Here is a 23,965-nt window from a genome sequence, read left to right as displayed (position 1 = left end):
TTGTTGGGCCTACGTTAGGCCCATTACTAGTCATTTTCATTCTGATATTTCAGTCACTAGCCTTCCATTCAATAGAAAAAAAATGTATATACTAAGTATTATCGAGCTAAGTTCACTTTGACTCTAAATCAATAGCTTTACTTTGTTTGATACTTCACTTGTATGGATAATAATAAAAGATATATATAAAAGCTATACATAACTTCAATATTTGTTGAACATAAATTAACTAGCATAAAGTGTGTATCAACTAAAAGAGTTTGATCAATCCACCTATATTGAACTAAAAAAACCCAATAAATTCCTTTTAAATAGAATCAACCTGCTTTGATAAGATTATTTTAAATATACAAATAATATATATAATTAAAAGGGCAATTTTTTTAAATGATAAAAATGTTGAAAATATTTTTCAAATATAGCAAAATGTGTGATAGTGATAAAAATCGATAGATGTCTATTAGTATCTATCACTGATAGACAGTAACATTTTGTTATATTTATAAATAAGTTGGATCATTTTTCTATATTTGAAAACGACCCTAACAAAAATCTTGCTACTTAGTACATGAAATTACATAGAATTTATAGTCTTAAAAATAATAAATAATAATCATATATAAAAGTAGTTTTGATATATGTTCTCGACCATGAAGTTAGATCAGTCGTGTTCCCAAATTGATATGACATCATAATATTAAAATTTAATGAGTGGGGTAATTTTTAGAGATGGCAATTTAAAAAAATTTTGTCAATTAGTTTAATATTGTAAAAAAGAAAAAAAGTATATTTTATATGAAAAGGTGAGTGTAAAATTGAAGTTTGATGTCCATCAGATGGACAAGAATGGATTATTGGGAACCATTTCCCTTTAAATATGTATATAATATTCCCATTATTAACTTTGGCAGGAGGTGGGAGTGGTTAGAATTATTTTCTTTAACAACCTCAAAAGAGAAACAAAAAAATAATATCCCCTTTTGACTTCTTTTTCCTCCCCTCTCAAAAAGAAAAAAAAAAAATATATATATATATATATATATATTAAAATAATATAAAAAATAAGAAAATATATCAAATGATAGTAGGGTGTCCAATTCAACCCCCACCATTCATTTTGTGTTTAAATAAATAATTTACTAGATATTAAAAAATAAAAAAGAAAATTTAACAATTGTAAATTTATCATTTGAGATATGGATAGACCCACTATTGTGACTTTGAAGGAATTAATGAATTAAAAAGAAAAAAAGTGAAATATTTTACTATCCAATGTCTACAAGACTAGAATTGAAAAGAAAACAAAAAAAAAAAAGAAAGAAAGAAATGAAAGAAAATTAAAGGAAAAAAGGGTTTGAAAACCTTGTGCAATTCCCTACAACAGACAAGAAGTAGAAAAGTTGAAGTAAAAAAGTTCCATCTTTTAAATAAATTTAATTTTTTTTGTCCTTAAAACTTTACTCATTTATATTGTTCTTGTCTTTTCAATATTTATTGTGTAATTAATGTTTAGATTTTCTAAAGTTCTCGATCCATATTTTAAAGTGGGAAATTTTCAAAAATAGAAATATTAGAAAAATTATTTATATAAAATAGTAAAATTTTAATTCTTTTTTATAGAAATTAATAAAAATTTATTCTATTAGTGATTGGAATTGATAGAAGTCTGTTAATGCCTATTAATTTTTTTTATTATTATTTTTACAAATAGTTTGACATTTTTTTTATCTACGAAAATTTTTCTTTTAAAATATTACATATTTAGTCTCTAAATTTCAAAATATTACAATTTTACCATGAGATTTTAGGTTTGTTTCAATTTGATCATTGAGTTTCAAGATTTTATATTTTTAACCTCAACTCCAAAGAGTATTTAATGAAAAATCGAAGTTAAAAGTGTAAATTTTGAAACATAATCAAATTGAAGCAAAACTCTAATGTTTGATAAAATTTTAGCATTTTAAAATTTATAAAACTAAATTAAAATAAAACTCAAAATTTAAGGATTAAATATGTAACATTTTAAAACCTAAAAATTAAATGAAAATTAAGTTTAAAACTTAGAGATCAAATAAATATTTTTTCCTACATTAAAAGTTTTTTTTTCTTGAACGTTTCAATTTTTATGTAAGTGTAGATCTCTTCATGAATCTATGTTTAGATAATATAAGACTAGGAGACATGTTAGCGTCTTCTTTTTCAAGGTTAAAAAACTTTTTATTATGTCGACAAGACTTTTTCGATAAAATCTAAATATGAATAAAAAGTCCTTTAACAAATTATCTTCTACACACTCATGTGTTTTCATAATAATAATAATAAAAATGACAAACACACACTCTAAGAAGTAATTTGATATTAAAGTACTTTTATAAAAATCATTTATTTTAAAAGTACTTTAAAATAACTTATATACGAATTAAGATCACTATAGCAAGTTTCCTAAACCTCAATACAAATACTTAATAACAAAATAACAATATCGTTTGATTATATAAATGGAGATATTGTTAGATTGGTATGACAATCTTATAGGGGTTGAACAAGATTTATTAAAATTAATGATTTTTTTTTTTGTTAATATAAGTAAATGAATAATACTATTTTAGGTCCTAAGTAATTTAAACTATAAATTCATGAAAATAATTTCACTTTGAATTAAACAAGAAAATAATAATCACTACTTTAAAGCACCCTATTTAATTTTAATAAAAATATTGGTAGTGAATATAGAAAATTTAAAACTACCAATCAAAACAAATCAATATGAACCATTAATTTAAAGAACAAATATTGCAATTAATTTAATGTAATAAACAATAATACCATATTAATTACAAAATTAAAGTAGTATAGGGATAGAGAAATTGACACCGGTAATTTTATAATGGTTTGGCCCCAACTGGCCTCCATCCACTTTCCAAGCTCCTCTTGGGTATATAATTACGAACTCGTTTTTTCCACGACTTAGAGTCGAATCGCTACGACGTTCTTTTTTCGAGAGTAAAAACGAACCTGATCCTAATTAGTGGGTATCTGATGCCTAGTTTATTGTATTTATTCTCTCATACTCAACATTGTATATATTTGTATATATGTTAACTCACTAGAGTTTTAGTCCAAGTAAAAGTTTGTTGGGTTATATGTCCTAAAACTTTCAGTTTGTAAAATTAAACATATTCTATTTGCAATAAAAAAGGTTATTGAGTTTTTATTCAATAAAATTATTATTAAATATGATTGCACTGAATCCAATAAACTAAGATCCATGGCTATTACATGAGTAGATAACCGTCTATAGTATATGGATAAGGCTGGGAACCTTATTTTGGAAACACTATCAGATGCGGCCCACTTTGTATTTAGTACAAACTATGTGATCTTTAATTATTCATATGAGACATGCGAGTGGAGGCATCATATGCAAAGAGTTTGTATAAAACCAGACCAAAAAATAAAGTCACTCCTTGCTTTATAACGTTGTTTACGGTTTAAGACTGACTATTTCAAAGCGATGACTTAGGTAACTTGATCTTAATCCCGCTAACTATGAACTCCTGTTTATTTGGGATTATCCTTAGATTAGATTTGTATGGATGAGGATTGGCTCAATAAGTCTCCCATTTTAGGGGTAAGACTGGGTAGATAGCTAGGGACATAGGGTGCAAGATGGAAATCATTCCTACGAGATAGTAGAAAGGTTGTTACTTAAGTACTGACTTCCGGTCTTGAACAAAGGGCCCCACCCTCGCCCGAGAGGCCTTGGTTTGGTGATCGTCTAACTTAAGAAGCAATATGTAATCTCGAGGGTAATATAGATTTTCACCTAGTCGACTTACTAATTATGGTTAAATCAAATGACCCACTACTAGACATTAGTGGAGTGACCCGATAGTTAACAAATGTTGATTAATTTGGTTTAAAGAGTTTAGCCAATTAATCTTGAATTGTTGGAACCATGATCTAGGTCCATTAGGTCTCCTTACTAACTCACAAACGGATTAAACCTTAGAATAGAGTGATGAGTAAACTTGAAACGTTCAAATTCAAAATAAGAGAATCAATAATTATATACGACATAATTACACGTTTAATTATCAAATTAAATGATATTGGAGAATTGAATAATTTTTAAATTTGATTTAAATATTAATTACATAAATAGAGATTCATGATTTTAAAATTAGTGTGATATATTTAATATTTGATATTAAATTATTTTAATTAATTATTAAAAATTAATTTTATTTGAAATTAATTATAGAATTAATTTTGTTTAAAATTAATCAATTTTACTTAATATTAATTATAGAATTGATATTTTATAAAATTATTTTTAATTGTTTTCATTTTTATTTTTAATTTTGAAAATTATGTTTCAAAATTGGAAATTGATTTTTATTTAAAATCAATTTAAAAATGAAAAACAACTAAAAGTGGGTTTACCCCACTTTGAACACTCAATTTCCACTTTAATATTGACCTACTTGCCGTCAAAATTGGATTCAATTAGATTGTATGAGAGACCTCAACAAAATTGAGTCAACTTGTACCGGGAAGAAGGAGATGAAATGAAAAAAAATTGGCTGAAAATGAATTGAAGAAGAGTTCTTCAACTTCGGTAGAAAACCAACTTTTCTCCATTAGATTTCCCTTCAATCCAACCTAAGATCCTAGAGAATAATAGGAAAGATTAAGTGGTGGTCTACAACAATTTGGACTGAAGATTCAAGCAGAATTCGAAGATTGAAGAGTTCTTCAAATGTTAGTTTTCAGAAACGACCCTATTTCTTATCCTTGAACATGCTTGCTTAATTGCTAAAATTGATGGAATTAGAGTGCTTAAGATCCAAATTGTTTTCGCTAATTGCTTGCTAACTCTAACAATCCTTTCCATAGTTGAGAATCAAATCGTTACAATAACTCTTTTTCTGTGATGAAGAGTAACCCTTATAATAGTCTAGAAAAATAAATAGCATATTTGACACTCTCTACAAGAGTGGATTTACAAATGTTAAACTCACAACAAATCAATCCTCACAATACATAAATCTCTGTCAAGAAGAAAATTAAAAGAATAAAATTGAAGCTTGGAGAAAATAATAATGGAAGCCTTGTATTTTTTGAGAGGATTGAAAATTATAAAAATTGTTGTTTTAATTTTGGAGAAGTAGAGAGTATCAAAAGAGATGAGGTAGGTAAAAACCAAAATTCAATTTGGGTCATTATATGTTGTTAAAAGAAAATTGAATGATTGTTAAACTCAACTAACGTTAGATACAAACATAAAATAATATTAAATTCATTTTCCTTTTAAATTCATTTTCTGTTTAAAATCAATCCAAAAATCAAAAGTCCACCATATGTCATTCTTTTATTGCTACAAGTGGCACCTTTCAATTGATCCACTTTGATGAGAAAACTTATATGTCATGTCACCAGCTCGGGATTTTTTCGTTAAACTTGTTTCAGTCATATTTTTTTTCGTTTAAACTTCGATTTGAGTTATTCAAATTTCGTTGGAATCATTGTTTCGAGATCTACGTAATAGGCATTTCAAAACACCCAAATTGTTAATGCATAAAAGTATGTTTGTATCATCAAAATATTAATTAATTTGAGATCAAAGGCCAAAAAACCAACAATCTCCCTCTTTTTGAGGATGACAAATAAGTCAAGAAAAATGAAATCCAAAGAGATGTGTGATATACAATATGAACTTGAATCACAATCAACCACATACATAATTTTAATTCACTTGAACACAAAGAATATATTCAATACTATCATGCTTCATTTTTCTTATTACCCCTCCTCCTTTTGGAATCAATAAAAAAAGGATAATTAAGAAAATAATAAAAAAATATGAAAGTTTTCTGTAAAAGATGAACACGTAATTTGTATTTCTTCTCCTATCTACATGTGTCTTCTAAAAGAAATATCAAGCAACAACATTGTAAATTCTAGAGGCATCATAAAGAATCAACCAAGTTTAGGCGAATTCTATTTAAGACTAATTTTACAAATTTCTCCTCTTTTTGAAATCAATTGAACACTCCCTTTAATAAGGGACAAAAAGACATTAGCACATAATTCGATTTAATGGTAGAAATATCAAAAAAGTTTTCAAAACATAATTTTATTGGAAATACAGTAACTCCCCCTAAAAGGATAAACAATAAGAATAAGAGAGACACACATTGATAAACTAATATGGAAAATATTTTCATTCCAACATGAAATTCATACATAAAATACATAACTCCTCTTAAAATCAAGCAATCTCCTTCTAATGAGAAAAATCAATAAATACCAAGGAGATAAAATCATTTAAGGAAATTAAACAATTGAGACACCAAAATATCAAATATTATAACATAAACACCAATTGTTGTAAAAAAAAATGATACCAAATAATAGCAAAGCCATATTAGCAAATCGATATAAGCAATGGAAGCAATACAAATGAATTTTGTACCAATTTTGAACAATATGTTACCGGAGATTCAAGAATGTAGCAATTGTATGAATACTCTCACTATGGAAAAGAATTTAACATCTCTTAAAAAAAAAGAAAAAAAACTCAATGATCAATTCCTTTTAACAGACAAACATTAACTCAAAATGATTTTCATTCAACAATGTAAACCATAGAATATGCATAACTTCATGCTCAAAAGGCATTTAATAAAAACTCTAATCAATTTCATCGAAAGGATAATCAACATATATTAATAAACGAAACAAAGATAATTTTTGCAAAACTCAACATCCTCTTCCTCAATATTTTCCAAGAAAAATATAGGGATGAAGCAAACATCTAGTTGACTAAAAAGTCAAATAATAAACAATATAGATAAATGTCAAATAGATAGATATTCAATCATTTCTCATGGGCATTGAATTCTATATACAATGTAATTCAAGAAAGCAAATTTAAACTTTCCAAAACCATTCAAGAGATATAATTTCCATAAAGATACTAAAAGCATAATTATCTTAAAGAGTTAAAAAAATAAATATTACCAAATATGCAATTTTCTTTGATATTGGATTCAAGCAGGCTTTTTAGTTGCTTTAATTTGAATTAATTTCCCAATTTAAAGTCCAAACAACCATTTGCTTCTTGAACTACACCTACAAAAAAAAACTCAACCAAAAGATTTTGGTACCCATTTCTTGGGCCTTGCATGATTATTGAGCAAGGACTTTGGAACCCATTTCAAATTAGTTCCAAAACTACTAGCATTCATGTTTGGCAAATAACAAATATGATATTTATGATCAATTTTTCCACAAAAATAACATACATCATTGGGCAAGAATTTACTTTTAATTAGTGGATTTTTCACTATCTTTCTGTGGAGCATTTTTTAGTTTAAAGCAATTTGGTCTTATATGACCTTTTAAGTCCACAAAAATGACAAGTAGGTACAAAATTTGATTTTCCATGCACATTTCTAGTATTTCCATGTTAGACACAAATTTAGTTCTATGCACATATTTAGATTTTTTATGAAAATCTTTAGGCACAAAATTTAATTTTTCATGCATAGATTTACCTTTTTCATGCTTAGACATAAAATTCACATTATGAGCACATTTTAGTATAATATAATTTTTGTTTATGCACAATTCTTTATTTAACCAAATTAGGCACATTGGATAAAGAATTATGAGACATACAATGGGTAGTTTTAACAACAACAATCCTAGAACTCTAGACGAAGAATTTCCATTCACATTATTTAATTCCTTTTTGTCATTAAAAGGTTTATCCATATCAATAAACTTATCCTTTTTATGTGCATCGATAGTCAACTTTTTAGTAGACTCTTTTGCCATTTCAAGCTCTTTGTTAGCAAGCAATTCTTTCTCTCTAAGCATATGCTAAAGATTATTTTTCTCATCAATATCGCATTCAATAAATTTAATCTTGTCAACAAGAGAAAATTTGTCTTTTTCTAAAGAAGTATTGTTAGTTTCCAACTCAATAATTCTATTTTTCAGACTAGCAATTTCATTAGTTAATTTCAAAGAGTAAGATTCAAATTTCTCATTTTTATTTCTCAAGTCAAAATTAATTTTCATTTCAAGAGATTTAATCTTATCAATCAAAACATTTTTCTTATCGCAAGAGAATCATGCATCAAACCATCATTTGCTCCATTTTTCGAACGTGCATTTACATTTATCAAAGATTTATTCTCAATAGACAAAGTCTTAAACTTCTTTTATTGTTTTAGATATTTAGAACTAACTTTTTCTAACTCATGTTGCATATCTTCAAAAAGATCATATAGCTCATCATCGGAAAGTGATTTATTATTTACTTCATTTTCGTCACCAGAATATTCATCCAAATGAGCCATTAAGCACAAAAAAGATCCATCACATTTTTTTTTCTACTTTATGGACTTTTCCTTGAGTTTGAGAATTATAATTTTTCTTCACATCAAATAAATCATTAATACTATAAGGAGAATTTTCTACACTAAATATATTATCAAGAATGTTCCAAATATTATATGCATAATCAAAATATAAAATTGTATCACATATTTTTCTATCCAACGCACAATATATGATACTAATAGCTTTAACATTAAAAGTAAGCAACTCATTATTCAATTGCAATTTAGACAATCATACTCACAAACATACAAAATGTTAAAATCCATAGCAAACATAAATGTTTCATTTTATTTTTTCATACATCATAATTTCTATTTCCATCAAAGTATGGGGATCTATCAATAGAATCACCATTTAAAGTTGTCATAGCTCTAGCAATTAAGCTTTTCAAAATATGAATAATATTTTAAAAATAATTTATGTGGAAGAGCTCTCTTATACGAATTGTAAGAGTGAGAAACTCAAACAATGGGTATCGATCTAAAATAATTTATGAAATTTTTTATCACCAATAAGAGAGCAACCAACAAAAGGTGAATATGATTTATTAAAATTAATGAAAACTTTTTACAAATATGGTCCAATTAAGAAAGTAATTGATTTACCAGATCAAGAAAGTAAAAAAAAAAAAAAAAAAATTGTGGTATTTAACTTTCGTTTTCTATTAGTAATTGTTTGTATATTAATTTGTAGATAGACCTAAAATTGATATATCATACCAATTATAAATAAAAAATATGAATAATATTTATATTAATTATTTAGATTAAATTATAAATTTGGTCTTTGTGGTTTGAAAAAGTTAAAATATGGTCATATGATTTTAAAAGATAGAATATTTAGTATCTATGGTGTGATAAACTTCATAAATAGTTTCTATGGTTTGATAAAATTCTCATAAATAGTCCTCTATTTATAGACTATTTATCAATGTTTTATCAAATTATAGGAAGTAAATTTTAAGTTTCTCGAGATGATAGAAACCCGAAATATGCAATCAACCTATTATTTTTTTGAAAAAAAATGAGATGGAAACAATGGAGAGAGGAAGAAGCCCTCTCACTAACTTTTTTGGCCTCCACTCATAATAAAGCAAAGAAAACCATCCAAAAAAAGGGGGAAAATTACAAATAAATGAAAAACCAAAAGGAAACACAAAGGATACAATAATAAGTTCCTCAACCCAAAACCCTTCATTCAAAATCTTTCCTCTCTCTTTCTCTCTCAACTTTCCTTCAACTAAGCAAAGCAACCCTCCTTTAATTTCTTCTCTTCCACTCAAATTAATTATAAACTCCAAAAATTCTCCCATTTCAACTGAAGAAACTAAGTTTCATGCATATCTCAAAATCATTATTTGGCCATCAAAAATTTCACTTTTTTAATCTTCTTCTTCTTCTTCTTTCAAAGAATTTCTCCTTATCTTCTTCTTCCCATAAATTTTAGTGCTCCAAACTTAAACAAATGATGGCTGGAAACCCTAATTGGTGGCCTATGTTTCCACCTTCTTTCAATTCTTTTTGCTGATCAGCCTCAGTCTTGGAGCCAACTTCTCTTGTAATTTTCTGACTTTTTTATTGAACTTTCTTTTTTTTTTTTTTTAATTTTCTAATCTCTTTTATTATTATTATTTTGGGTTATCAGAGGGGATGAAGATAGGGTTTTGAATCAAACCCAGATGAGTCATTATCAACCAAAAAAGTTGGAGAATTGGGAAGACCAAATCTTGAATAACAATAACATTAATAGTCCATCACAAGTTGAAGCCTCTAATTTTGTCGATATTGTCAAGCAAGAAGTTTCCAACAATATTAGAGATCACTCACTCAATATTCTTCACCCTACTTTAAATACTTCTCATCACACCAACAAATTCCTTGACTTTTCCTGCAATACTAACAACCAAGATCACACCACCAATCAATCCACCCCACGCGGTGCCGACTCCGACCACTCGTCGGAGGTGAGCTTTAATTTTCGCGACAATTTTCACCGTTTCTTTATTGTTAGTTTTGCTTTTGAATTTGTCGAATTTTAACTTCTCTCCCTCACTTGAAACGACAGTTGAAAAATCACTCCGGTCCTGCCGGGGCTGTCGGTGGAGCGTGTAAGAAGGCTAAGGTTCATCCACCATCTTCAAGCCAACCACCTCTTAAGGTAAATAGTACTTCAAAATCTTTAACTTTAAAGCTAATTATGAATTAGCTTTGTTTTATAGAGAAAGAGAGAGCAATAATTATCTTTACACTTTAAAAAAGTTGAAATATTTTAAAGTTTTTCTCTTTAATTTACTTAAAATTTTTAAAGCCCTGTTTTTTCATTAGCTACAAACATTGATGAAACATCCTGTGTCGTGCAGTTTAAGGTTAAATGGTAGCTGAAAGTTCACATCTTTTCCAAAACATATTTGATATTTGCATGAAAGTTTGCATCTTTATGATCTTTTGTTTTGGGTTTTGGAATATAATAACAGGTGAGGAAGGAGAAGCTCGTAGATCGAATAACAGCTCTTCACCAAATAGTTTCTCCATTTGGAAAGGTAAAGTTCATTTTTGGTTAAATTTCAACTTTAACGTACGTTTCGGTTATATCTCTAAACTTTGAATAGTTTCACGTTTCAACTCTAAAATTTGTCAAAAATAAAAATAAACAAAAGAACCGTTGCAAAAATAGTAATCAAACCTTAAACATTTGTAGATATAGCATAATGCAAAAAAATTTGAAAATGTAACAAAATTTAGATTATTCTTTCAAAATCTATTAGTGATAGACCATATTACTGGTAGGAGTATATCACCGATAGATTTTGTTATATATACAATTTTTTAGAAATATTGCTATATATTTAATTATTATTCCTAAAAGTACTACCCAATGCCATTACCCAAAAAAGTCTTTAAACTTTGAAATCATTCCCAAAAAATATATTTGTCGGTAAAGTAAAGATGGAAACTAATGTAACAATTGAATAAGATCGTTGTCACTATTTATCGTTAATACATCAATTGTCACCTTATTTTCACATGAACAATGTCGTAAATGATGTCATATATGCATATATATTATATTTTTTAAAAACAAATTTTCAAACTTAAATTATAATAATAAAATTAATCAAACATATAGAATTGAAACCTATCTCAAAGTTTAGTAATGTCGATATAATTTAACCTTGGTTTAATTACTATTTAACAAATTTCCTTTTAAACTCTAACCTAAAACCCTTCATATCAATAAAAACCACTTATGCAAATATCAAATAACCTAAAGTAAAGAACTTCAAAATCCATTTATTTGCTCAAACTGAAGAAACCCACTTTACTTTTTGCAAAACAATCATCAAAAGTATTGCAGGCTTTAGATGCAAGCTGGGTTTTGAAGCTTTTTTTTTTTTTTTAATAAATAAATAATATTTTATTTTATTTAATTATTTTTTTCCCTTCCCTTTTGCAGACTGATACTGCTTCTGTATTGTCAGAAGCTATTGGATATATCAGATTTCTTCAAGGACAAATTGAGGTAATGCCAATTTTATATAATTTTAGACTCTGCAAAATCATTATCAATATATAAGTGGAGACTGAGAAATGTTTGAAGTTAAAAGAAAATAATAATAATAATAATAATAAAAAGAAAAAGTAAGTCATGTGTAAAAAAAAAATCTCATGCTTTTCTGAACATTCTTTTCTTTGGATCCTCATAATATATATTTTTTTCTCTCCTTTTTTGACTGGCAGGCACTTAGTTACCCTTATTTACAAAATGCTCCAAAAGATTCAAGGAATTCACAACCTGTGGTATGCATATATACAAAATTCTAGTTTTGGATTAATGGCTATTATCTTTTTTTACTGCAAAGGTTTTTAAATTTTTTTTAGCTTTGAGAGCTTATTTAGAAAGGGTAAACTTTCTTTTAATGGCTAATATTCTTTTTTTTTACCTAAAGGTTTGTTTTTTTTATTGAAATTTTTTTGACATTTGGGTTATGATGTTTGAGATCTTATTTATGAACTGGTAATTAACATTTTTTTTTTGCTCTTCTATAAAATAAAATGAGTATTTTTAAAAATAAAAAAATAAAGAAAACTATTTATACAAAATATCAATATTTTAATATTTTTTTATAGAGGTTTTTTTTTCTATTTCGATAAATAATTTGACATTTGTGTATTTGTAAAAATTTTCCAAAACAAAAACTATTTCTTCATTGTTGGCCATATTCACATTTTCATAAATTGAAGAGTTGGGTACGGTTAGGTAAAGGGTAAACTTTCTCTTTTTTTTTTTTTTTTTTTATATTTTTTTCCTGAAAATTTTCAAATATTTAACTTTATGACAATGATGTTGGACAGCTTTTTAAGAAGGGCTTACTTTTGTTTTATTGATTCGAGTCATTTTTATGAGTTTTTTTTGGTGATTTTTTTAAAAAATATCAACCGACATTTTCTAATACAATTTGTCACATAATAAATAGAAAAAATTTCACATATAAGAAAAATGTCAAAATATTTATAGAAATAGGAAAAAAAATTGATAGACGCTGATAGACTTCTATTAATTTCTATAACTAATAGACACTAATAGACAACTATCAATTTCTATCAAATTCTATAAAAAAAAGATTAATTTTTTCCCAATTTGTACAAATGATTTCTTTTACTTTTTTGTTTTTGAAAATACCCCTAAGAAATATTTTTAAAAAATATATTTTGAAATTTTATTTTAGGATAATTGTTTTAAATAACAAAACTGTTGCAAATGTTTTCAAATATAACAAAATGACTCCGTCTATTGTAAATAAATTTACTCATTTTCCTATATTTGAAGACAACACGTTTTTATTATGTGTGATTAGAGTGGATATGCACGAAGATTGGTGCAGTACTTAAGAATACATCATCATAATTAGAAGGGGGAAAAGTGGTATTATGAAAATGATAAATTAGATTGAGAAGAGAAAATTGGTTAATAAAAAAAAGGAAAAATGGTTGAAAGGTTTGAAAGTGAAAGAAAGGAGGGGGGGCTGAGTCTAAAAATGCAAAGCATCTGATAGACTAAAATATTGAAATAAAGAAGAAATTTTTTTTAAAAAAAAAAAAAAGAACAAGGTTCTCATCTTTAAATACTTACTAAAAAGTAGACCAAAAAAAGTCTTGCTTGGGACTGCCTAATTGTTTGTTTTGGAATCCCAAAAAAATTAAATAATTAATTTGATTAATTCTTTTTTTTTTTTTTTTTAAAAAAAAAAAAAAGTTAGAGAATGATGGAGATTATTAATATACTTTTTTTTTTCTCTTTTTCTTTTTGGCCAATCCAGCTTTTTGATGACTCGTGTCTCAAGAGAAAAGTGACCCCCAATCAGGTATTCTCTTTAAGTGGAAAAAAAAAAGAGAAAAAAATTTGGTTAAATATACAAAAAAGAAAAAAAATAAGGAAATACTTATAAATAGAAAAATAAAAAAAAAATATTTATACTGTGTAGCAAAAAGCTCTCAAAATATTTTATATTTTTTTTAACTTTTTACTATAAAATTTAAATATTTTTAAATAGATTTTTTTATATTTAAAAATGCCTGAAAAAATATATATTTTTGTTTCATTTGATTTCAAAACGTTATATTTTCAAGTATAATTGAGTTTTGAGTTTTGTTTCAATTTAGAAGAGTTTGAAAATTTTGAATTTTAATGTTAACTGTATACTAAATACTTGTTTTTAGTTTTTTTTTTAAATCTATTAATCTGATTTAAAGAATTAATTTTTTATAATTAAATTAGTTTCAATGAAGTTTTAATCACTATTAAAATAGATTTTAAAAATCGCATCGTAATTACTTTAGAGTAATTAATTGAAAGCTAACGAGTGAAATTTAGTAAAAAAATTTAGTGATAAAAGTGTAACATTTCGAAATTAAGAAATGTAATAAAAATTAAACTCAAAACGAAACTAAGAAACGTAATGAACATTAAATTCAAAGCCTTAGGGTAAAAGTGTAACATTTTGAAATCTAAGAAACGAAATGAAAATTAAACCTAAAACTCAAGAGTAAAAATATAACATTGTGAAACTTATGGATCAAATGATAATTAGACTTATCTATAGACCAAAAGAGTATTTTTGTTTTAAATATATGTTTTAGTCTATTTTCAATATTTATTCTCATCTAATTTTAATATTTTTGAATTATCCTCTTCTCGTTGACGATTGTAAAAATTGGTGGATGCAAAGTTTATAATTTCCATCAAAATTTCTAAAATGTTAGCAAAATCTCAAATGTAAGTCATAATTTGTGTCAAGAAGAGTCAAGAAGGGTTTAACATAAAATTTATAAATTTTAAAAATTACATCAAAACACTTTTAAACCATAGATACTAAAATTTGAAAAGGGAACACACCAATTAAACATTACAAAATTAATTTTAAACTTCTAAATACTTAGGAAATTATTTTTAAAGGTTAGAAAGTTATCCCAAACTGACTATAAATTCTATAATCGTTCCCATTTTATCTATTTTTATTTAATTTTCTATGTTAACCTTAAGAATTTTGAAATGGTTAAAAATACTTTTATCATATTCAAATCACTTCTATATATATCCCTAATCATTTCAAATGATCCATTTAATTAATTTTATAGGATTACGATCACGTTTTAAAATGATTTTAACATTTAAAAAAAAATCACTCTAAAAAATACTTATTAAGTACTTGAAAAAAACATGTACATATTTAGAAAAGCTGAAACTTTAATGTAATTGTAATTATTTTGATAAATGGGAATTGATATATGATGTGAAAATGATGATGAAATTAAATTATATTATAGGGAGAGGAAATAATGAAAATTGAAGAGAAGCCATTGAAGGACTTAAGGAGTAGAGGACTATGCTTGGTACCAGTCTCATGCACACACCTTGTTGGAGGTGACAATAATAATAATAATGCAGCTGCTTATTGGGCTCCTGCTTATGGAACTGGCTTCTAATTTAATCATTTATTCTCCATTAATAACCTCCAATATTAGCTACCAATTATATTTAAGCAAAAATATTATTATTATTACTATTAATTAGTGTATAATATAACATCATGACCAGTCACCCTTCTGAAAAACCCTAAAATGGGCTGACTGCTCAAGATGCTATATATATATATATATATATAATATAATTAAATCTACCCATATATTCATATTAGGATTTAAATTAATCATGATGTAATTTTAATGGAGTCTTTTTTTATTTTATTTTTTTTCATTTTCTTCTAATTAATAAATATATATTGTTGTTATTAAAGCTTAATTAATTTGCTTTGCTTGATGAACTCTTTTGAGCTGTAATCCACTGTTATATGTGTAGGCCAAAAGTTTTAACTTTTAATAACACATGTTGTGTAGACAAAAGGTTGTTTCTAATTTTGCTTTTTTTTTTTTTTTTTGTTTCCTTTTGAATTTCTCTTTTGGTTTTTGGTAATTTGTTGATTATTACACATGCATGTGTCTTTGGCTTTCCTAGTTTATATGGGAAGAATTTTGAGCTTTGTTATTTCATTTCTAGTTTTACCCTTATTTTTTAAAAATCTTTTATATGCTTTTTATCCACTTTTTCAAAAACTAAGCTTGAAAACGACAAGAAAATAGTTTTTTTTATTTTTTTTTATTTTTTTTGAAATTTAGCTAAGGATTCAACTCTAGTACTTGAAAAATAAATTTAATTTTCAAAAATAAAAAATAAAAACGAAATGATTTAACTTTAAAGTATATGTTTGTTGAAGAAAAGCAAGTTAGATTAATTTCTATCAAATTTATAGTTTTATCATTTAAAATTTGAACATAATTTAACTGATTAACATTTATACTTTTAATTAATAAGTTGGTGAGAGATTTGAATCACTATCACTTTAAATGTTGAATTAAAATAAATCAGATTTTAAAATGAAAGACGAAAAATTCATATAAAAATATTCGTTATTATAGTATGATTTTGTTTTTATAATTTAATTTTATCATCAAGTGAAATGAAGTTTAAAACTGATAAAAGATGCAGTGAGTTTGATAAGTGCAAACCCCCACCAGTTTTTTAAAATTAATTTTGACCTGTTAAAAATTGTTGAAATTTAAAAATTAGAAAATACAATGATGAAAATGGTACATTATTAAAGAAAAAAAAATAGAGAGATACCAATGAAATTATTATTGAATAATAAGCGATTGCTTTTTGTATGTGTTGGGATTTCAAACTTTTGTTTTGATGTTTTATTTAATTAAGTAAATGGATTTCAAACACTGGCCACTTTTCCCATTAGCAACCATAATATATATAAATTTATTGGCAAACAGTAATGTATAACCTTTTTCTTCTAAAAAAAATAAATAGAGAAAATATGATTTTATATGGATATAGTATTAATTAAAACTCTAAATTAATAATTATATCAACTTAAATTATAAAATTTTGTTAATATATTCATTTATACCATGTATTATACGTTAAAATTTTATAAGCAAATCAATTAGGACTCTCATTAATCTACTGAAAATCACTCACACACCAATTTTAATCATTCATTTTGTTATCCGACATTTGAAGAAGTTTACACATTGCATTAACACTAGAAGAAAATTGAGATTATGTGATACTTAAAAATTGTTACAATTCGTGACAGTTATTTTCAGTTATTAAATCACACATCAAAATAATAATATCAACGATACTTTCTAAAACTGTTATAGTTAATTTTTTTTTAATGACAATAAACAATTGACAATTATATACTGACACTATCAAATATATTATGGAAGGTTAACGTTGTTAATAAGTGACTCAAGATTTTGATATTGTTGTACTGATATGGTCTAAATCGATAGACTTGCAAAATTTTTTAATTTAAATTGATATAGTTATTAAGATTTAAATTTGAGCTATTTTAACATTTTGAAAGTTTAACAATCTGTTAAAGATACAAAATTGAAGGTTTACTAATCTATGAGATATTTTCTAGGCTAAAAATTAATTATGGTCTTAAACTTTCATGAAGGTAATAATTTAGTATCTAAACTTTAATTTATAAAAATTTAAGTTCTATACTTTTAATCTTGTAACAATTTAGTTGTTATACTTTAGTAAACATGACATATTAGTCCTCATACTTTTGGGATTCCATGACATTTAAAAATTGTCACAATAAAAGTTCATAACACTTATTTTGTGTCATTGTATCGCCTGTGAAGCTATGAACATCAAAGACAGTTTTTTTAAAAATGTCATAATTAAAATTTTAATGACAATAAATAATTGTCAATAATAAACAATTAGTAACAATGATAAACTGTCATCATCAAGTTTACTATAACATTTTATTATTGTCATCAATTGACTCAAAATTAGCTGATTGTTGTAGTATTGTGGGTATTAACGACAGTTATAAAATGTCAAAAAAAAAAAAAAAAAAAAGAATATATAATGACTTTTCTTTGTCAAGAATATTTGAACGGTGACACTTTATTGTCAATAATATTTGAATTATGAAAAATATTTTATGTCAACAAAGGTTCTATCAGGATATATTTTTTATTGTCACAGAATTTCATATTTATGACACTTTTATATTGTCAATATAATACATGTCTTGATATTTTGTTATTGCTTTGAACCTTGTCATTACACATGTTTTCCATCAACTAATCATATTTTAACACAAAATTGATACAAACACATATATAAGAATAAAGTTGATAACATTTTTACAAAAAAAAATTAAATACAAGAAAACTATCATATCTCCTTAAATGGACAAATACAAAAAGCTAATAATCAAACTTGGTAAAATTTTTACAAAGAAATTAAATACAACAAGGTATTTCCAGAAGTAACTACATTACAATAAGTTTTGTCACTAACCAAAAGTCAACCACTTGCTTGGTAGCTTCATCACTTTAGCGGGTTTGTGCAAAACCTAATAAAAAATATGAAATTCATTTTAGAGTTCAACTCAAAGCATCAATGTCAAAGATAATCACTAACATTTATGTAAGTCTAAGCATCCTTCAAATTCGTCATTCATATAACAAAAGTTATGCACTCACTTAGTCTACTAATGTGAACAATTAATGACATATATTTGCACCAAAGAACAATTTATACTTTAGTTCAACATAATATCACCCAAACATATCAAATAGCTGTTAAGTATTAGAGAGTAGCTTTTTCACCCCCTTCCCCTAACAAAATCTTCAAAGACATTTTTCTCTAAATAACAAAGAGTTGCATATATGCAAGAAAATTATAACTGAAAGCATGACAAATAAGATGCATCACCTGCTCAATCTTCCCAAAGTAATCCCCATTTGTTCATTCCTAATAACGGATTGATAAAGATTCATAAATGGAATCAACGGTCAAGCTAGAACTTCTATAAAATGTAAGTATGAACTTAAAACAAAAACGGTCCAATAATCTGATATATTTTGTTTTAGTAATATTGTTCTCTCTTGTTAACGTTAAATCTAAGAAACAGAAATATCGTAGTTTGTCCAACTCTAAGTCAACCTAAAATGAGAAATATAAGGACAATCATACTTCTCATAAAATTATCCTTGTCAATTGCTCTTCAAATAATGTCTCTAAACCCAATAACAAAAACTACACCTCCCCCTCCGATCATAGTATAAAACCAGAATCATAATATCAAATATAAACGCCTTTTTTAATATATCAATAACAAAGTTTCAACTAGTACTCCTAATATAAATATCTACATACCTTTCAAGAAGCTTAACCAAGAAGAATCAAGATAATGAAAAAAATCTCTAAACAAAAGGGAAAAAAAAATAGTGGAATTCATCTTATTATAGTCTCCAACTGCCAAAATAATATCCAAAAAAAGGAAAGAGTTAAAAGACTTAAACTTACATTGTGAAAAGTTTGGATTTCTCAATAGCTAACATAATAAAAAAAACACAAAAGCACATAGGCCTTCATGTTAGGATGTAGTAAAAGTCCCAAAAAGAATAATCTGATACAACCAACCACCATGCAAGGCTGCAAAACACGCCAAGGAAAAACAAAGATGGAAGAGAAATTTTACAACTTCAAACTTCAAAACTCACAAATATCAACCAGTTATTAATGGAATTCCTTGTCGGCTCTTTGTAAAATACTTTATCATATATTCCATACATCACACTAGATAGATATCATAATAGGATAAGTTTTATCGATAGTCATTTGGTCCTCCTAAAAAGATCTCTGGGATGTAAAATATATCTTTTCTCACCATCCCTGAGTGTTGAGTTTACAGCTAACACGATTTAGGAGAAGAAATTTGTGTGGTCAAATGTGAAAGTAACTAAATATATACTATAAGAATTTTTACCTGTTTCGATATTTTTTTCTCGACGCATTCATTTTCGTTGGCATAGACGTATTTAGCTCGACGAAAATTTAATGCGTCGGCCAAAATAGAGTAACGTGCACATTTTTCTAAAAATTTATGCCCTCTTTCTCTTTTCCCCTTCTTCTTTTTTCCTTTCTCTTTTCTGTCCCCTCCAGCTCCCTACCATCCCCCTTCCCCTTTGTCCTCCCTTCCCTTCATCCCCCCTCCCCTTCGTCCTCCCTCCCTGTCATCCCCCTTCCCCTTCGTCCCCTATTCCCTGTCGTCTCCCCTCCCCTTTGTCCTCCCTCCCCTCCCCCATTTTTCTTTTCCTTTAAGTCCCCCACCGATTCAAATCTCCTCTCCTTTCCTTATTATTTTTCCTTTCTTCCTCCATTTTTTTTATACAAATGGCCACTGCTCCAAAATCGAACGCCAATGCACGCTACCTCTGCACGTTGTCGCACATTACTGTCACACGCTCTGATTGGTTCTTCTTCTCTTTTCTTTTTTCTAATAAATGTTATTTGTAGGTTTTGTTTGTATTACTATTCTGATAAAGGGTTTTGTTTCATATTGGAATTAGGATATTCATTTGTCTATGAATGAAATTGTTATTCTATCTTTGGTTTGTATATGGATGGATATAATGAAGGATGAATTATTTGTGTATTTTGGTTTTAGTTTTGTATATGAGATTCATTTGTTAATATTGAAGTCTAATCTTTCCTTTTTATGGATATAATATATTTTAAGTTTTAAAATGAAATTGCTAAGGATGTTTAAAGCAAATTAACTAAATTTCACAATTTTTACTTGCGGTGAGAGTGGCCAGATTGCCAACTCAACAAGCCTACTATTTTGGGGATTCGTCTGACTAGGAAGCTGGGCTACATAAAACGGAATTCACTCATTCCCCGATACAGAGGCAAGTAGGCAAATTACTCCCTTAAGGGTTGATTCTGGGTCTTGAACACAGTGGCCACACTCTCTCTTGGCCTGAGAGGACTTGGTCATAGTAGGACTATGACTTATTATTCATTAGAGGCAGTGGTACTTAAGGAGTTAGATGTAACTATAGGGGCAAAACGGTATTTTGGCTCAACTGTACTTACGAGCAATTTGTGAAAGGTCATCGCACTATTGATTGGTTATATCCAATGGACACAAAAATTTATCTGTAGTGCGAAAAGTGCAGCTGTCGATCTTTAGTGGAATGACCACACTACAAGAAAAAGAAGTTCTCCCGACACCTAAATAGAGCGTCGGGAGTTAGGTCGTCAGGAGAGACGGTCTCTCTCGACGAAGTAAAGGATCGTCCGACACCGTAAAGGTTCATTGGGAGTTCCTGGGGACCGTCGAAAATTCTCGGGAACTCCCAACAGATCTCCCGACGGCCGTCGAGCGGCATCACCAGACCCCTTCTTCTTCCCCACTCCCCCACAGCCGTCCCTATTTTCTTCCTCTCCCTCTCAAAATTTTCCATCTTTCTTCCATGTTCCTCATATTTCTTCACCATTCTTCCTCCCTCACCCCATTTTCCCATCATTTTACACTTTAACTCTCATTTTCTCCATTTTTCCCATCCAACTTTTCTTCCATTTTTTCCATCAAATTTTTCTTCCATTTCTCCCTTTTCTTCCATCCTTTTACACTTTCCATTTTTCCCATAAAATTTTTCTTCCATTTCTCCCTTTTCTTCCATCAATTTTTGCTGTCGTCGCCGCCGCCGCTGCAATCAACTACCCGCCATCGCCGTCGTCTCCTCGTTGATAATTTTCTCATTTTATTTTATCTTGTATATTTATTTAAATCATATGTGAAATGCCCATTAAAATGTGTTAAATATTGTATTCGTTTTTGTTAATTTTCTGAAATTGTTGTACAAATCATGCCCATCAATATTATGCCCATTAAAATCTTATCTGAATTTTTTTTTGTACAAATCATGTCCATTAATATTTCGTCAATTTTGCAGAATATATTTGTTTTACCAATTCTCTAAAATTGTTGAGAGTAATTTTTATAACGAATGTTGGTTATTTGGAGCCTAAGCATGCCTGATTTAACATTTCGAAGATGTTGAATAAATGAAAGGTCTATATTAATCTAAAAAATATAAAATAAATCTTTAAACCTCCAATTTGGTACTTAACACATTTAATATTTTAAAAAAGTTTAAAGAATCTACTAGACATAAAACTAAATTTTGTGTCTAATAGAAAATTGAGCTTTAAATTTTGTGTCCAATAGACTTGTAAATTTTAGAAGATGTTGAATAGATGAAAGGCCTATATTAGACAAAAAAATGAAAGCTTGGAGACGTACTAAATAAAACATTTGAAAGTTGTTAAGACAATTTAAGCGGTCTAGGGACCTATGTGTTTATTTTTCCTTAAGAAATGAAAATTATGGAACTCAATCCTTAATAATACTTTGTATTTTGTCCTCTAATCCAAGTTATTGTTTTGGATTACAAGTTGATCAGAAAATATTTATTTTTAAGGATGAATAAGAATGGATTAAACTAAGGAATAAGTTATCAGTAGGGTATAGAGAAGGAGTATCATTGTTTGTCATCATTGTTTACTCTTGAGAAATTTGAGTTTTATGTGTGTTGGTCATTGTTTACTCGTTTTGATGTTCATTACCACCCGTATTGGAGTTTGAACGTGTTGTGGATGTTTATCGATATAACATTTCAATGTTTTTGTTTTATTGTAGAATGTTGTTCGGAGATGAGCTGGGACAATTGTTGAAGATGTTGTGTACGAGAAGTGTTCTAGATGTTGTTTGATTTTACTTCTTTTATATATTTGTGATATGAATGTTAATCGACTTCGTTTGGATATTGTAATTTCTAGTATCGACTTCGTTTGGATATTGTAATTTTTTATTTGTTATAAAATGGACTTCATTTTCGTTTTTTAGTTATGTAAATCTTTATTTGGTATAATATGTTTTACAGGTTTTCAGATCAAATTTTAAAAAATTACAAACGATATATTAAATTTTAATACTCCCCACGCATATAGGATCTTCCGACGCACTTTAAAACGGCGTCGGGAGTTATGGTGGAACTCCGAACGCCTACGTGGCGTTGGGAATTAAGGGGAACTCCTGACGCATTGTAATGCATCGAGAGTTCTTGGAACTGTCAACACCGTATATTGGGCGTCGGCAGTTCCAGGAACTCCCGACGCACTACAATGCGTCGGGAGTTCCCTCTAACTCCCGACGCTGTTTAAAAGTACGTCGGGAGATCCTCTTCTGACGGGTTTCTCTAGACCAAACTCCCACGACCGTTTATGCGTCGAGAAATCCTCTCCCGATGAATTTTCCACACTTTCTCGATGAAATGTGACGTCGAGAGAAGTCAGATTTCCTGTAGTGCCAGCAATTAACGGATGTTGTGTAATTTAATTAAAGAGTTTAATTATTTATCCAAGTACTGTTGGAGCTTCAATCTACAGGTCCCCACTATAGCTCAACAGGGATTTAATCTTTGGATTAATTTGAAGTGTTCAAATTAATTATAATGTATTTGATACATTATGAGAGAAATTTGAATATGATTCAAATACCAATTATATGAATGAGATTCATGTAATTAAATATAAATATGATTTATATCGAGAGAAATTAAAATATTTGGATATGATCCAAATATCATTTATATGGATGAGATTCATATAAATGGATTTAATATAAATGTGATTTATATTAAATACCATGTATAGTTAAGAGGGAATAAAATCTATAGTTTATGTTGTATTTGATGCAATATAAAACTATAAGCTATATGTTATATTTGATATAACATATAGTGTATATATAATAAAGTAGTTATTATATATTTTATTTTATTAATTTATTTGAAATTGATAAAAGGGGAAGGAGTTATAACCCCTTCCCATTATTCTCTCGATAACTAACTTGCAATAAAAGAAGTTGAGAATCATCTTCTTCCAAACAATTACAGAAAAAAGTTCTCTGAGAAAATCTCCCTCTCATCCTCTCCATCTCCTTCTCTCTTCCTAGGATTCAAGCAAAGCCTACAACTCCTGCTTGAGTCTTTAATCCCGAAAGAGAATACAAAGGGTTCTCGCTTGGTAGTGTCCGTGTGTGAAGAAGGAGATCTACAAAGAAGGACTTCTGTTCGTGGCTAGTACGAGGGATTAC

The 23,965-nt window shown here is 27.6% G+C and overlaps 1 protein-coding gene across 1 annotated transcript; it reads left to right on the top strand.

Annotated features, from left to right (window-relative positions):
• The first annotated feature begins 9,545 nt into the window (after nt 1-9,545).
• Nucleotides 9,546-15,590, top strand: LOC120085306 (transcription factor bHLH133-like). The gene is given in 8 exon segments (XM_039041225.1): nt 9,546-9,933; nt 9,935-9,972; nt 10,060-10,378; nt 10,480-10,572; nt 10,889-10,954; nt 11,869-11,934; nt 12,153-12,212; nt 15,240-15,590. Coding segments are annotated over 8 exon segments (855 nt in total). The 5' UTR covers nt 9,546-9,879; the 3' UTR covers nt 15,399-15,590.
• Nucleotides 15,591-23,965: the final 8,375 nt, after the last annotated feature.

Source organism: Benincasa hispida, chromosome 9 (assembly GCF_009727055.1).
Source record: "Benincasa hispida cultivar B227 chromosome 9, ASM972705v1, whole genome shotgun sequence".
NCBI classification, from domain to species: domain Eukaryota; kingdom Viridiplantae; phylum Streptophyta; class Magnoliopsida; order Cucurbitales; family Cucurbitaceae; genus Benincasa; species Benincasa hispida.
Note: the sequence above shows the minus strand (reverse complement) of the source record. Positions and strands in the feature narration are given on the sequence as shown.